This window comes from Ixodes scapularis, unplaced genomic scaffold (assembly GCF_016920785.2).
Source record: "Ixodes scapularis isolate PalLabHiFi unplaced genomic scaffold, ASM1692078v2 PGA_scaffold5__190_contigs__length_132052651, whole genome shotgun sequence".
Taxonomy (NCBI): Eukaryota; Metazoa; Arthropoda; class Arachnida; order Ixodida; family Ixodidae; genus Ixodes; species Ixodes scapularis.
The window spans coordinates 125,399,974-125,417,194 of NW_024609880.1; the positions used below are offsets into that span (position 1 = coordinate 125,399,974).

Here is a 17,221-nt window from a genome sequence, read left to right on the forward strand (position 1 = left end):
GGCCAAGTCGTGTACAGTAAAACCTCGTTATAACAAAATGGGATATAACAAACTAATGGATATAACAAAGCAATCATAATTCCCCTTGTTGCTATAGTGGGAAGAAATGGACATTGGCTATAACAAACTAATGGCTATAACAAAATAATTATGACCGCTCCTTCAACTTTGTTATAACGAGGTTTTACTGTATTCGGAAAACCTTTTCCTAATGCGCAGCCGGATTCGGGCCGCGTGGCAGACGTTGTTATGGGGTCAGGCCGGACACGGGCAAGGGTGTAGTGCACACTCATGCTTTCTAATAGCAGGGATGAAACTAGGCAAAGCAGCTTTGGAACAATTTTGGGAGCAGAAGAAAACTGCAGTTTGGAGCAAGATGGGAGCAGAAAAATCTTGGCGCACGTTGGGAGCAGCCTACAAGTTTTAAGAATGTTAAAATATAGGTTAAACGTCACCTGGTTTGTGAAACAAAGGAAAAATATGGCGCGCAGATAAGTTCATGTTAACTCAACTGTACAGCTTCAATAAATATTTAATTTAAACTAGCACACATTTTTCCAAAATTGTGCTAGTTTAAATTGTGAGCCGCATCGATACATGTACAATCAAGAGAAAAATTATCACTATTCTTTCGAGGTCGATGCGAGTGCGAGCAATCTCGAAATCGAAATCAACTGTTCCAAACACTACAGTGTAGACCGCATATAACGTATGTCGCGGGAGTCGCGAAAATCCGCACTATAAGCGGTACCGCGCTATAACCAAAACATCAATTTTTCAGCCCAAAATACATTTCATGAGACAACTTACCTTCGTAAAAGAATTTATTTTATGTTAGATGAAAAATAAAGCTTAGTTTGAGGAAAGTCTTTATTTCACCAGACTAGTACAGTTCTGTCTCAAGTGTGTCACACGTTTTGAAAGAAATGAGCGGCTTTTGCCTGGCGCAGCCTTTTAACGGCGTCGCGGGTTGCGGACGGACGTTGCGAGCGGTCAGGATTGCTAACCCTAATCACTTTTCTCCGGAGATGAAAACGCGTGAAAATTCGCATCCTTCATACGGTACGCGCCAGTAATACCTCGAACTTGAGCACACGCATGAAATGCGCCAAATAAGAAATCCGGGCGATGTTCGAGGACACAAATGCTTAGAAATCACCGCTGTAGTCGAAGTAAACAAACACGACGACACGGGCGTTTCTGCAGTCTTGAGAGCGCCGCCACGACATCGCCGCACGAGTAGGTGGATCTTCCCTTTTAGTACGTGCTGGGTTATCATAGCGACACACAACGAAAATTCACAGTCAAGGATAGCGCTTTTACGCAGAACGATGAGATGAACGCAGTCTACGACGACAATCACAACCGACGCCATGTTTGTGGATAGAAGCGATAGAAGCAGCCGGCCCGCGACCGGCATGCAACGCGCGCGAACACTTCTCCTCGATCTGCGATTGGTCTGTCGGTGCGGTTGTTTGTTTCTTTGTTTCCACGCAGCGGAGGGGCGGAGGGACGCACGCACGTGAACGACACGTGCGTGCGTCCCTACTGAAGCCTCTCTCTTCGCTTCTCCCCACTTCTTCGAGCAACAACCTCGCCCCGCGCCGTCAGCGCCGTTATCTAGTGTCGCACAGGGAAGCGTGCTCGCTGCTCCGGTCGTCGGCGCGGTCGGCGGGCTGTGCCAAAAACCGCACCATAACCGATATTTCCCTTCGCGCGCCTGCATTTTAAGCGGTATGTAAATACATGGAGTTCTATGGGAGGCAAACCGGTGGTTTAAAAAAACCGCGTTATACCCGGTCCTGCACTATAAGCGGTTACGTTGTAAGTGGTCTATACTGTACCAGCAAAAAAAACCTCTAAGAAGCATGAAACAGTTTCATTTCTCTAGCCTCACCCCATTGCACAAACCCAGGCTGGTAGAGTTTGGTGTTGGGAATAAACGTGTTTGTGAGCAAAGGCCATCGCATCATACGCAAAGAACATGAATGCTGAGAGTCAACAACGAACATCTGCCACAGCAGGGAGCAGCTCAGAAAGCTCGACTCACCAGCAGAGTATGCCTCTTGAGATTCCTGCTGGACATGGCCACCGTCAGGGCCTCCTGCATTAAAGAGAACATTGCACACAACTTGCAGAACATGAAATGAACAAGGCCTAAAACGCAGCATCTTTCAAAGATCTGCCCTTGTCCATCCATATCGCATTATTCTTTCTTAATGGGTTCCTGCGAAGCTTGCCTCTTTTGCAACCAAAGCCTCCAGTCGTTGCACCCTCCTTGGAACATGTGGTGCGTCTCGTGCAAGTCAAAGCGACGGGGTCGGGGCCTGTGGAGCTGATTGTACCCATAAGCACTATACCAATGGCACCCTCCCACTCGGTAGGTAGCCTAAAGCGTGCATCAACACTGTCGTGCGTCGAAACCGTCTGATCCGATTTACGAGCCATCGGAATGATGGCCAGATCCAAAAGGTTTGGTTGTTGCGAAATGTCGGATCGGTGCTTACACAAGCCAGATATTTGTTACATAACGACATGGCAGTCAAAATAATTGAGGCAGACGCAGGGGGCTGCCTCCGGGCAGCGACACCGGAACTGGGTTGAGCCGAACAAAATGACACATGGCAAAGCAGGTGTTTCAAAATGGCGTGCGTGGCGAGTCGGAGCAGCCATCTTTCTACTGCATCGTTTAGTCGGATCAGACAGTTTGGACGTGCACACATCTTATGCTTAAGATGCAAGGTCTCGCCGAAAAATGACAGATGCTAGCAAGACGCGAAGAGCTTCTGGCGAACGCAAACTTGTGGATGTGCGCTTGCATTTGCGAGCGTGTTCCCCGAGGGGAGCCAAGGAGTGAGCGAGCCCCACCTCGAAGCATCGGTGGTCCAGCAGCCAGGCCAGGTGGTCGTCCTCGTCCCGGGGCTTGGCCAGGATCACGTCCTTGGGGCTGACCACGAAGAACAGACCCTCCTCGGGGAGGCTCTCTGCACGTAAGAAGCACACCTCAGCGCTTCCCCAGCAACACGCACGGCACAGGCACTTCCCGGGATAGAACCTTCACAAGGAACCTTGAGTTTCCACGAGAAAACACTCTTGCCAGCCGGCAGTGCCTCCGATTGCATATTAGACAAATTATGTTTTTCTGCGATACATGAAAAAATTGAATATATGAAACAGTGATGTTTCTCCGTACAAACAAAAAGTAAATATAGCACACAAGAGTAATGTATTCTTATGCTTGAAAATTATACCCATAATTTTTAATAGCTTTCTATCCACGATTTGAACTGCTTCATTTTACCATGTCTAAACAACACGAGTCTATTGAAAAAGCTTAATTATTGTAAAGTTTATTCTCTTCGACCTAAACAAAACAGTTTTTACTAACGAATTCAAACCCATGCACACATTAAGAGTTTTTAGAAATAGACTGCTCGTCATTAGAATTTCAGAAATGTTGTATCCTAAAAAATGATGTTGCTGTCATTCGCAAAACATATCAAGCAATTGCCTTGTTGTCAATGTTTACCGAGTCATTGGCAGTGAGCACACAATGGCCCTGGATGTTGGCAGCAACCGGCTCGCTTTGTCGGCGTCTTGTCACGAAATGTGCCGCTACCAGGCAGCCCAAAGATTTTCTTTGGACAGCAGCTTGTGGTAGTAAAGATCAGTGTCTCTAGCCATACTTGATTTGTAACACAGCACGCTACAATTTTTAGGCATAGCATGCCCCGTAATTCACTCAAACCTAACTATTGTTAAAATGACTTTATAAAAAGACCAAGAAATTAGGCCACTCGCACGAGTACAGATAAACGCCATGGAGCGGCAAAAACATTTCGGTTTTGACCGCGTTCGGCACTTTCACAGTGGCTTTAGTTTTCGCAGTTTCGCCCATACCCAGCACCCACCCTATCTATCGCGGCAGACGGAAGAACTTCTCCGCCTCGCAAACACTCTTTTGTTCACGGGATGGTTCGGCAGGCTGTTCCTAAAGGAGTGGCTTGCCAAATGGCACTTGTACAGATGCAAATAAAATTATGAATCAATTGACACGCAGACTTCCAAATGCCACCTCCCTCCACCCCGAAGGGTGGCCAGGCTCACCCAGGCGGTAGTCGCTGCAGCGGTATGCCCGGAAGCCCCGGATGGAGAGGATGTCGCTGGACTGCTCCACGTAGTCATCCATGTGGGGCTCTATCAGCCGGAACTGGGGACGGCTCCCTTCCTGCGAGAAGAGAAGTGCGGAGAGCCGCTCGCGGGAGCGGTGCAGGCCTCTCGCAACTGCTGGCACGTGGCGCCCTCTATTGGGTAAAACCCCTCCAACCCACTATAACTAGACCAAAGGGTTTTGCAGACTTTTCAAGATTACATCTACGCACTAGGAATAGCAGCTTATAATGTCCTCAAATCTTTTCCAAATAACCGTTAAAAAAATGTGAGACCCCGCATCCGGAAATGAGTGCCTTTCACATCTTCTAGGAAACCGCACGGCATACCAAGCTTTTAAGAGACAAGTTCACTCCAACTGCATTGGGCAATGGTGGCTCTTGGAGGCATCTGGGGATCTCAAAAGTGCTTGTAGCAGCCCTCAGCTACCGAGCTTGCTTACAGCCAGAATAATAGGAACTAGTCATCTTAGAAATTGCTTCTATGATTGCTTAACTATGAATTGTAGTCAATTACTGCTAGATGAAAGTAGGTGATCATTACGCCCAAAACAATTTACAACGTCGTTGGGTCGTTAAATCTCAGTGTGATTGTTTATGCACCGGTATATGTGCTGCGGCGAGTTCCGATCAAATGCCATTAGCTGTTTCCACGGTCGCATCGCTTACAGCCCGGCCAATGGGAGCGAGGCTCCAGCCGCCAGGAAGCCCCGCGATGATGCAATGGCCACCAGAGCTGGAGAGTTGGAATGGTGCCCAAGCCCGACGTGTCCAGTCGGGAGAGAGCAACTCACCGTGACATCCTCGCTGCTCTTGAGCACGGTCAGCGCCACGATGCTGCCCGAGCAGAGGGCGGCCAGGCCGCACACGTAGAAGTCCGTCTTGAACATGGACACTGCGACGAAAAAAATCGATCGATCGATCTCATCTAGTCGCGGGCTCGACGTACAAATATAAATCCCTACATAAGCCTACGCGACCTGCGCGCAAGGCTCGGCAGCCCTCTCCCCTCCCTCGCGAGTCTCTGGGAGCTCTCCGTTAAAAGGGGTTCCGTTCGTGCCATCGGGGACAGTGTTGGGATAAAACGAGGTCGCAATATTATTTGAGTATGATTTAAAAGCGCAATAGCTAAGTTTTGAACACAGGCTGTGTTACATGGCTGCCACCCAACCATGTCCGGTTTCCAACCAGTGACGATAGTAGACGGGCCAACTGCCAGCCGAAAACTGATGCAGCGCTCGTCTGCTCGCCGATTGGAGGCCGGTGCCAGCCAAACCTCTTCCTCGAATGCCTCCATGTTACTCCCGGTGGAGGTAAAACATGGCGTGTCCAGACATTCAGCGGCGCTGAAGCGATCGCACTTTACGCTTCCCCTGTGGACTTCCGTGACCAAAAAATAATGGAAAAATTGACTTTTTTTCGTTCCAGTTTTGCCAATACTTTTTTGCACTGCCATCTTTGAACTGGTTTCTAAAGCAAAATTTTTCCAATGTTTGGGGATAAATGGCACTTCCTCTCGCGCAATAAAATGAGCGTTTAAAAATGCGCTCCCCAAGACCAACCGAAGAGCGGCGCACCTAAAAAAGCACTCCCCAGTTAAGGGGTTGAGACAAGTGTCGAAGCGGGAACAATGTGTCTCGAGCAAAGGTGAGTATAATGATGCACAGACGAACGGGGCTACGCAGCACCGTAGCCAACGCAAAAACCGCTGACGCACGGCCAACGGATGGCCCACGGAGCTCGGGATGCCACAGACAAGGAAGAGGAGAGCCACCCACGAGGATTGCGGGCCCCCTCACCGATCTCGACGTAGTTGTCCGGCAGGTCCCTCTGGCGGGGGTCCTGCTGCACCAGCTTGGGGTCCCGCTCTTTAATGAGGCACACCTTGACCCGATCTGCCCAGCCCAGCAGCAGCGTGCGCTCCTCCTGCCAGCTCAGACAGCACCGGTGCAGCTCACTCTTCATCCTGCCGGAGAAGGCCGTCGCTCCAATTGGCGGGGCAGCCTTCGAGCGACTCGGATGAACTGGCTCGCTTGCCTTAAACCCAGTCGCGGCAGCTTGAACAGCACTAGAGACGGGCCCCCCGAAAGCTGGGGCTAGGCAGCGGACTAGTACTTGACGTTCTGGTAGAAGCCGGGTTCCCAGGAACACGGGCATTCCCCCAAACCCTCTCTATCATTCCTGCCCCGAGTAAATGTTTCTTTCAGTTTAAGCAATGTCTTTGCGAGTCTGAGCCCCCCAATGATGTGCAGCTACGAGCCAAACACCCTGGTATGCGCATCGCGCCCAACGAAGCCCGCAGGTCTGCGTGCAGATCTAACGATGCCCAAGGGGGTGGAAACTACCCGTCCGTCGTTCGAGGGGCGTTCCTCGAGAAGTCGGAGAACAACAGTGGCAGAGCGCCGAGGTACCCGGAAAAAGGGGCCCCAGGAGGCCATCACTCACAGGGGGTCGTGGTCTCTGCGTATCATGGAGATGATGTCCAGCACGTGCATGTCGTACACAATGATCGTCTGCAAAAAGAATGTGACCGAGTAAGCCGACTCGAAGGGCCGGGACGGACCGGTTAGGTGAAAGGCACGCCAGCCAAAGAAATGCGTACCAGGTCTGTGGCCCAGGCGGCAAAGCGTCCCTTCCAGGTGATGTTTCGGGTCAGACCCTCCCCCTGGTGCAGGATGGTGACCTTGTAGCGAGACAGGAACGACTTCTCGTACAGCGACACCTGCCGGGAAGAAAATGCACTCTCACCCTCGTACAACTTGCACTTTCACTTTGTCGGAATGATGGCAGCTGCGCAACCTGCGACGTCTTGGACGTCACAAGTTGAATGGCTCGTACGAAAAAGCATGGCGCCTTAATACCAGTTCGGTTGTACCAAAATCCCATAGTACGCAGAATTAGCCTTTCCCTGTAAGCCTCCGCACAGCTGCGCACCCTGACCCCCCGCTTCCCGCTGTCAACATTTTCAGAGGACATCGTCCCACACGGCCAACATTTTCTGCACTCATCTTTGCGCGTCGGCATTTCGTCTTTGTCGACCATTTTATTTAAGTGTCGTAGTATGAAGCATATAAAGCGATGACAACCGATACAATGGCACAATGCCAATGTGTTTCGACAGCCAGATGAGTGTTGGGCTGCCCTTCATTTGTAGTTTGCAGTCCATACATTCTTGGTCTGTGGACGCACGTGTGGAATCCTAGAGGCCCTGGAGAATACAGGAAGCTTAGGACAAGCTCACTAAATGAGGTGGGTGTTTCTTTTCGTCGTTTTTGCAGGGGGCAGTATTTCACGTTAAATGGCTTGGTATATTCCTTGAATTGGATAAATACAATAGTACTAGTCAAAGAATAAGTACTCAAGAAAAAATACCAATTTAGCTATAGTAACTTCTTCTATGGTTACAACAACAAATGTTACGATAAAACTGAAAAAGTAAAGCATGTCTACGGGGACATATTTCAGGGTGATGTACTGTTATTGCTATATGAAAGAGAGGCACCTCCAATTTCCTTGACGCTGTACTTGCCATTATTTTTATTTCCTCCAAGAAGACAGCACTGCACACAATGTTTTGTTTTCAGTTATCCATTGCCTGTTAACTGTTTGACACATTATATTGTGGCAGCTTTCTCGCCCCCCATTTGCAACCCCCGTCTCATTTTGGGAAGTGAATGAACTGAACTGAGTGGGCATTCATATGCCCCAAGTTCATCGATGCAAACACCCAATCAGAACCTAACATATGTACTGTTGTAGACACACCGCTCCCAACTTTGAGTATGTTTGTCCCACTTCGCCGTTGCTTAAAAAACCAGAAGCGCAGGCTTAAACTGGGCAAACCAGATTTGGAGCAACAGCACCAGAATCATTGCATTGCACTCGTAATCACCGCCTCCTAGAACTCCAAGGTTTTTGCCCCATTTTTTCTTGCTTTAACCTCGGTTTTAGTTTGGATTTTTTAGCACTTGGCAGATTTACTCGGTAGCCTTCTGTAACACGTCGGAAGCTCAAAGGAAAGAAGGGGAAGACGGACGACAATGCCCCTCCTTCATCTACAATCTGAAGCCCGCCACCGTTTTTCGCGACTCCTTCCAAGCATGCAGGGACGGCGCCCACGCTCCCGTCCGAGAATCTAAAAGCCACACATTTGTATTTGGCCATGACCGAGCACGTTGTGATCTCTCGTGACTGCTTACGAGGGGACAACACGCCGGAGCAATCTACCAGGTAGCCCCGAAACACATCTGCGTTTCTGCCCCAATTTTGTGCGCATCATTCCTTCGTCGTGGGCTCGAACTATTTTCGAACAATGTTATAAGCGACCATTTTTCGTGGACATGGTCTTGCAACCTTCCATCTAGTTCTTCCCAGGGCTGCCCGACAGATGGTGCCGGTGTGTTCCACCGACCCCCTCTCTCGTCGTAAGCGATCGCGAGAGACGCGCTTGCTCGTGGTCAAACGCAAATGCGCAAAGCAGCCTTCCAATCTCTGCCCGAGTACCCGAAACGTCACGTTGCGGCGGCGGTCCTCGGAGAGGGGTGGGCGGCACGCGACGGAGAGATCTAGAGAGCGAAGAGACCTTGTCGTTGCCGGTGATGAAGCGGCGCCCGGTGCCTGACCGGTAGAAGTTGGGGTCAATGGCCACGGCTCCGACAGCACGGTCGAACGTGAGCTGCTGGTTGTTGTCGCGCGAGTACAGACCGTGCAGCACCACCTGCGAGGGAATGGTCGCCCTGAGCGGGGCCTCCTATCCCGAGGGGGACTGTTCGGGCCGTCGGGTCTAGAGCAGTGCCCCTCGAGTTCCCCGTCTGCAGGACAGCCGACGGCATAGTCTCTAGATGAACTGTTTACCGGTCTGGAAGCTTCAACAGTGTCCACCCTTTACTTCATTTCACCTTTAAAAAACACTGCGAGGAAAAATTGTTTTTCTTTCTTGAAAGGCATAGACGGAACACATATTTTAGAGCGCAGCTCTTAGGTGCCCATTTCCGGATTAAGCGGCGTCGGCGTCGCCGTTAGCGTAACTGCGCAGTGCATTATGGCACGTTTCCCATGATGACGTCACGAGGGTCACCGCGACGTCACCGCGCGTTACACTATGGGTAAATTTCCGCTAAATGGGAGGCAAGCAGGAGAGGAGTTCTTTCAAGTAGCATGCATAAAATTTCTCTAATGTACCGAGAAGACGGTGGGGTACCAGTGCATATTTCTGAAATGGTGATACGCCCAACCTGAATTGTTAAAGGGGCGGTGCAACAATTTGCGGACTTTGGCTAATTAATTGCGGGAATTGATCCCGGCCACATATAAAACGAAGGACCGAAAACTATTCTTTCCTGCTTGCCCTAGTTTTCATTAAAAAAATAAAAGAAATTGGTATCTCTGGCACCCCTCAACTCAACATTGAAGCGGCACCAGCTTCGCCTGTGACGTCATTCGGAGTGGCGTTGGTTTCCGGTTGGGTGCTTCTGGCTTCCGTTTCCCCAGCGCTCGCCGGCTCGCCAGGCTCGCCGCTCTCCCGCCCTCCCGCCGATTCCCGACCAACATGGCGTCATGGGCGGACGGCCTGAGCGACGTCGAGCGTAAGATGCTTGCGACGCGGCGGGCAGTCGAAGTCGAAGTCGAGGTCGAGACACCAGGAACAATAACGATACCACAATACTACGGACCACGACCAACGCACTCCGTCGAGCGAGGGAAAGACAAAACGTCCGGGTTGCTCGTGTAGCCGCCGTAGGCGCCTCGGGCGTCGACGGATGACGGCGACGGCAGGTTTTGTTGACTTGCGGTAGATGGCGCCACAAATAATTCATACCTTTTTAGCGGCAATATTAGGCTTTTGAAGCGTTTCTGCATGCCTAAACAACAAGATTTTTTAAACTTAACCTTAAATCAAGCTTACAATTGCCTAACACTATCACTTACAAAAACCACTCCGAATGACGTCACACCACAGGTTCCATTTGCGGCCACCATGTGGCCGCAGGTTGGGAAAAAAAGTGTTTTTCATTTTACGATTACGCAGCGAAATAGAGGTATTTTGGGGTATGGTGGCACTTTTTCTCTTACTTATGCTGAAGTAAACAATATAAAAAACACAAGCTGCACATTCGTTCAGTGTTAAAATCATTGCACCGCCCCTTTAAGGGGGAACACTGGCAGGAGTCTTCACTTCTGAACTACTCAAGTGATAAGAACTAAATCTGCCGGGGAGACTTAGCATTAGATGAAAGTGTATTGTGGTAATTTTCACCTCTCTTGGACTATTTTACGTACCTGCATAAAAAGATGTGTCACTCTTTGTTAAGAAAGCTATGATATGCAAATAAAGCTATTAAGCACCATTTCAGCATAAGAAGATGTGTCACTCTTTGTTAAGAAAGCTATGATATTCAAATGAAGCTATCATTAAGCACCATTTTGACTGCTTGAATATAAAGTGGGGGACATGAAACTTCGAACTATCTAGTTTTTATCGCTCAAATGTAAATATTTCAAAAAGAGTTATTACCTCAAAATATGAGCTACATATCTTCTTATGTCAATTTTTGAAAATATAGTTTTTTCTCAAAGAGGACCTCAACTTAAAACGAAATAAAGTAGATAGCCCAATTTCCCAGTAAAATTTCAGTTCAGAAACATCTTGATTTTTGTATCAGAAAACTTTTACCTTCAAACAAAAAATTCCTTCGCATGAAATTTTCAGCAAAAAGTGGAACTGAAAAAAAATGCATTCAAACATTGATCTCCTTTACTTTGTTACGGCCTCACAATGTGTAGAAAATATTTTATATAAATGTAACTATTTGGCATAGGGTTATCAAATTTAGTGTAAGGGTGTAAATTAGTTTCTAAAACCAAAAACCTCAAATTAAAAAAAAAAAAAATTTAGGTTTATGTTTTTTTTTTAACTCTACTTTAGCTGGCTCTTATATATTCGCTACTTTGAAAAGATGGTTCAGTTGTGACACAACGAAGTCACTCGAAAGAGTCTAGGACAGTTGTAGTGTAAACTCTGCTACAGCAAACATTCGATCGTCTGGGATCACAACTAACCCCTGGGCTCCTAGGCCCTTCATTCTGTTTCCCCCTACATGAAAACAAAGGCCTCCAGCCCAGCCCCAAGAGAGTTCGAGCAGTTCCAGTTCCAGCATTGCCCGGGTCAGCGCTCCTTTAACAGCTCGATTCTTTCTCTCATCGCACACTCTCCGTTACACCCAGAACGTAATTGTAGGTAGGGTTGTTTTCCAGTAAAACCCAATATTTGCAGATATTTACACCTCGAACATGTTTCTTGAAAATTAATGAAGCACAATTTTTCTCCTAATTCGGAAATTGAGTACTACCATTTTTACAATTACTCTGCTCCGAAAACCTTTTCTAGCAAGCAAAAGATTGGTAGGCACGTGCGCTAGCTCCAGACCTTGAAAACAAAGCTAGATTCTGTTGGCTTGAGTTAACTGCAATAATATCGAGCCCCAAAATGTTGCAAAAAAAGAAGGATGAGAAACGACACCTTTAAAACTTTATTTCGAAAAGACAAGCTGACATCCTGTTTCTGTTGTTGTGCATTAAAATGTATGCATAAGCTTTGATGTGGAGAGAATGTTTTCTCAATTTAGATATGGTGCCCATGCAGAAGATATTGTAAGCAACGATGGTTATGAAAAATCGAAAAACCCAAAAACCTGTGAAAAATAAAAAAATTATATAATTAAAATAACTGATGCTATTTATTGTTAATTACACTTTTACGTCTTACTAAATAGAACCCAAAAAACCCGAATCCAGAGTAATTTTTCGATAAACTCTATTTCTCCTCAATTACCCCCTTGGAACAAAGCTCTGGATTTTTATCTCACCAATTGTCTAAAAATATAAAACCCAAAATTTTCAGCTTTTGAAGAACCATTTGTGCTCCATACTTATCTATAGCGTTAGCATGGCATTTTAAGGTGAAAAGAGTTCCTTCTGAAAGGCTTTTCGATATAAGCATTAAAAAACATGGCCAGGGGCAGACCCACAATATGAGAAGCTATAATAATAAATACTTATGTGATTTTTAACTGGGATTCAACTGGTCCCAATTCAGCTGGTCTATGGAACACATTCCCAGCCGCAACTGGGAATGTGTTCCATAAACCAGCTGACCTGGGACCAGTTGAATCTCAGTTAAAAATCGCACAAGTATTTATTATAAACCAGTTGAACTGGGGACCAGTTGGATCCCAGTTACAACTGGGAATGTGGAAAATAAACCAGTTGAACTGGGATCAGGTGGATCCCAGTTGCAACAGGGTGACAAACCTGTTAGAACCTGCTTGAGCAGTCTTTTCCCTTTTTGTTTATTGAAGCGTGCGTGATGGGTGAAAACTTTGTTAAAGCTAAAGAGTGACTTAAAACTATTTCGCAGTCTCACAAAAAAAAAAAAAAAAAGATGTAATCTTTGATGGAAGTAGAATAGATACCCGAGAAATTGTTAACTGAAAATTTGATTGAACTGAGGTTCGACTAAACGGCAAATTTGTCACCACTCTTGAGAGAAGCGTACAAATGAGCTCAAAGAAAAGTTTCAAACAAAGAGCCCCAGTGCTCTCCAACACCCAAGTATTCGTGAAATTCGTCAGACTCAAAGTGGCTGTTGACCGCCCACCTTGCCGTCGCTCGAACAGCTGGCGAAGTGGTCCCCCTTCTCGTCGATGCTGATCTGGTGCACCGTCAGGCTGTGCTGCAGGAAAACGCAGACGTCATTTGCCACAGTTCAACAGTGCCTCAAGGACACCCTCAGAGTCATGAGCCACGTCAGAACTAACAGAGCCACGATTTGCCCAGAATCCAATGTATTTCTGAAGCGCCTTCCTCCGAACCCAGCGGTACTCCGCATGGGTCCCACTGCCAGAATCGACAGCTGGCGACCTCTGGACTGGCTAAACGCAAGTGCAAGCACCGAAACATCCGCAGACTATGTGCCTCCATCCGAAACTGCACCTGAAACCTGCTGGTGGTATCTGCATCCAACTTATAATGCACCCATTTTACACTCCATATTACGTAACGGTGCCTTTGGCTCCATGTGCCGTACGTTAGAAACGCCCATCGGGACACAGTTTTTCATTTTGTATCAACAGACGGCATCCGAATGAAATAGTCGAAGCAAGAGCATTGAGCTGTTGCTGACCGACGCAACGAGTGACCCCTTTTGTCCCACCGATCTTGACACCATAGACTGTGGGAACAATTGTGAACAATATCAAAGCCATCATTGATTCAAACACTAGGATTATTAAGAGTGTGCTATCTTTTAATGTTTAGAAAAAAATTGCAAATCTAACCAGAATTAGGGGGTGAGTTATCTTTCAGGGGTGGGACATCTCTCTGGATATTACAGTAGGTCCCTCATTCGGAGCCGTTAAAATGCCGCCAAGCAGTGGACAATCGCGTCTGCTTCTCAACAGCTACGTGGAAATAATGGAAGCAATATCTTTCTAGAATACCCCGAAAGCCGGTGGGCACCGTGGGGCCCCTCTAGCAGCGTTGAGAGTCAACAAATAGAGGAAACGACGACCCCAAGTCCGCTTACCAGGCGTAGTTCCTTGCTCACGTTCCCCTGATGGTCCAGGATGTGGATGGCCCCAGAATGCATGCCCAGAGCCAGGAACTGCACATGCACTCTGGTTACGACCGAGCACGACTCGCTCCAAAATCACTCCTGGCACATCATACTGTCAAAGACACTCTGCACACTAGGTTTCACTTTAGAGCGCAGCTCTTAGGCGCCCGTTTCCGGGTTGAGCGGCGTCGCCGTCGGCGTAACCGCGTGTTGCATTATGGGATGTTTCCCATAATGACGTTTTATGTAACGTCACGAGCGAAGTCAACCTCGTGATGTCACACGGGCATACCCTCCCCTCCTCTTCCACAAGAGCTGCGCTCTGATTCGGCATTGCAGAGGATTGTAAACGTCTTTCATTTTTTAGAAAGAACAACCTTCTACGACCAGCTATCGACCAAAATCCTTTCGTCGACTGCCACCACTGGCCGCAGATCGTGGCCACAATCTGCTCCAAGACAGATGCATAAGCCTTTAAGGATGTGGTCCCCTAAAATTTGTCTGGCCCCAGATTCAATTGCAGTCGATCTAGAACGACTCCCGACTGCAAGTTGCAGTCGCCGAGCTGAGTCAGAGCCGTGTCCAGGCACCACAAGGTAACTGCCTTGTGCTTAACCCTCAACTCATTGCACGCAATCTGAAAAGAAAAAAAAATAAAGAGAGCCCGGGATGCGTCGATGCGCGGAGCCGACCCTCACCTTGGGGTGCACGGCAATGCAGCTGGCCGCATCCGTACGCAAGATCTCCGGCATGTCGTTGAGGATGCGCTCGTAGCGCAGCTTGGGCTCCATCTCCTGCGCACGAGAGTGTGTCCGTCGCACGGCCGTCTGCCCGGAGCCAAAAGGCACCCGCAGCACGGGAGGTGCAAGTGCCCACAGGGAACTGCCACCTTTGGTCGTCGCCGTTTACGACGTAGAGATGCGTAAATCCCCGTGCGACGATAAACTCTCGACAATTTGGTGCAAATAACGAAGCACCTACAAGCTACCCTCTTTCACCGTCAGAAAAAAACATGCTTTTGTGTTCTCCGTTTTTCGGTTCGGAACGAACGAGACAAGGACTGATTTCCTCGCATGCTGACCATCTCTAACCTTTAGGATTGCTCACTGCATACCTGGCACTGTCGAGTTGAAATGCGACATCGTACAGGCTGTGTTCCAAAATTTGCTCGATCTGACTCCGGAGTAAAGGTTTCATATCGTGACATTTCAGAACTTTTCCGCGCTTACTCAGTGACGACGGAACTGGCGTTCCAGAAGCAGGTTGTTTACTCACTCACGCTACCCTCTTCCCATCGGATGGGTAAAGTGAGTAAAGATGTCATACGATCTGTTCACCGTGCGCTTGTCGTCTGCTTTCTGCTCTCACAGCCGTCGAAGCTCGTCTGCTTCGTTCGCTTTGGTGGCAGACGTTCGAAATGGTAGAGAATGAGGTGTAGCCGTTGATGTGTGGTTATTGCAATTTTCTCTTTTCAAGGCACGAATTGACTGTGCATCTCATGCAGACTGTGCACCTTCTACAAGAAGGTATAACAGTTATTATTAGTGCGAGCGTAGACAGCAGTTTTCAAACATCCTTGTCTTCGGCGTTGGAGTGCATTCCCTATTCTTACATTCAAGACTGAGATGTTCAAATGCAATAGATGATGTAAAAGTTTTTTTTGTTTTTTTTTCCTGAAGTGTGCATGATGTGAAGATTACAATTTGTAAAGCAGTGAAAGCTTCTTAAGATTTTATGTATATGATCAGTCGCCAACCCCAACCCCAATCATATTTGCATCAAGGTGAACGGAATTAGTTACACATCAGTGCTGAGAAAGCCCCCCGAGCAGTACCCGCTACACCGTGTGGAAGCAGAGTATAATTTCCCGCAAAACGTAATCGGTGCAAATCACAATGCAGGAGGCGTATACCTTTAAGGCACCTGGACAAGACTTACAGCGATTGCACTGATTAACAAAAATCACTTTTGATGTGTAACTGAAAGGAGTGAGTTATTTTGATATCAATATTCAGCCTAAAAAGGAGGTGAACTCCGCATTGTCACTTCAAAGGAAAACATTGCAGCGGGTAATGTTATTATCTCTTCAGAAAGTTCCTACATGATCAAAAGCGACTGTCTGCTCTTTTCCACCATCGCTGCTGTGCTTTCTTTTTGCCGCAGCTCAAGAGAAAGTCAATCCGCGTAGTATCCAGGTGATCATCCCAGCCATTCCGAAATCGAGTGGTGGATCGTTTACTCGCGATGTCACGTGGTATTACCCGTTGACGTAGGAGACAGGTTACTCGGGTAAGATTTGGAACGTTGCCAGTGTCGCAAAAATGCCCTATTCCATACTCCTCTTGTCTCGTTTATCACTCCAGAACGAACTCTAAGGAGTCATAAATATGAACAAATTATCTCCCTTCGAGCCCAGGCGTACTGCCCTCTCCGACTCGAGCTAGCTGATTAACCTTTGTCGGCGAGACCCGTCAATTTCACCCATCCGCTCGCCTTGCCCAAAGCGTCCACCCTATTCCCACTCCAGAAGCTCTCCTCTTTGCACTCTGAATGTGCGACACTCCTATGCAGCTAGCTTACCCCATCTGTTCCTGTCAAATATTTCTCTCGGTACCCCATGAGGACCGAATAATCTGCCGAGGAATGAAAAGCAAAGAACCTTTGTGTTTTGCAATGCAGTTTAGCTCGCTCTCCTTAGGAAAGGGCCGCAGGACAAAGTATCTTCACCCCAAACACGAATGCCGTGAACGTCTAAATGCAGCCACCTCTGCCAGCGGCCTGCGACAAGCTCCGTGGTCGGAGAATAACTTGCAGTCTTTGCGATCTCTGGTCTCTGTGTCATCTTTTGTGTCTGTGTCCTATGGTCATGTCAGTTTCAGCGATTTTGGTGACACTTCTGTGTCCACAGAAGGTTGGCTCGCAGGCACTCCAGTGCTAGTTTTCTGACAGTCGCATACAGATTCTGTCTCTCGAGAAAACAAAGAGTAACTGATTTAACCTCAAAGGCATGCAATATGAACGAGTGAGCTCGGTGACAGGAATGTCGTTTTGCCCTTTCGGTCTGGACACGCCTGAATGTGGCTGGGATGTTTCGGCCGTAGTGCCAAAAAATACTTTTGTCTGAATTGAGCGATCCTTGTCGTTCAACTAGTCGCGCAACAGGCTTTTCTCTTGTACCGAGTTATAACCGTATACTGAAGCTCAATGTGACGGCGCGGGGAAAACCGTGACGGGAAGACTGCGATGAAGCAGTGTGCGAGGCTCGTGTGTTGTCCGTTAGTTCCTCCAGTCTCGGTTCTCCGTCATAAAGCTGTCAGCGTGCAAGCTGTTCCTCGCAACAGGGCATGCTCCCAGGCATTTCAAGTGCGAGCTGCCGGTGTCCACAACCGGGGGAAGAAGCTACCCACCTCTTCATCTTCGGACAGCTCCTGCGAAAAGA

The 17,221-nt window shown here is 48.0% G+C and overlaps 1 protein-coding gene across 1 annotated transcript in view; it reads right to left on the reverse strand.

Annotated features, from left to right (window-relative positions):
- Positions 1-17,221, reverse strand: part of LOC8050437 (vacuolar protein sorting-associated protein 41 homolog) — a 32,397-nt gene that overhangs the window by 14,686 nt on the left and 490 nt on the right. Inside the window, exons 2-13 of the mRNA XM_029978331.4 lie at positions 17,190-17,210; positions 14,481-14,576; positions 13,753-13,830; positions 12,826-12,900; positions 8,752-8,886; positions 6,772-6,891; positions 6,615-6,682; positions 5,969-6,135; positions 4,964-5,064; positions 4,108-4,228; positions 2,869-2,984; positions 2,051-2,104 (exon numbers count right to left, since the gene is read on the reverse strand). Coding sequence (XP_029834191.3) covers positions 2,051-2,104; positions 2,869-2,984; positions 4,108-4,228; positions 4,964-5,064; positions 5,969-6,135; positions 6,615-6,682; positions 6,772-6,891; positions 8,752-8,886; positions 12,826-12,900; positions 13,753-13,830; positions 14,481-14,576; positions 17,190-17,210 — 1,152 coding nt within the window. The remainder of the gene's footprint in view (positions 1-2,050; positions 2,105-2,868; positions 2,985-4,107; positions 4,229-4,963; positions 5,065-5,968; positions 6,136-6,614; positions 6,683-6,771; positions 6,892-8,751; positions 8,887-12,825; positions 12,901-13,752; positions 13,831-14,480; positions 14,577-17,189; positions 17,211-17,221) is intronic.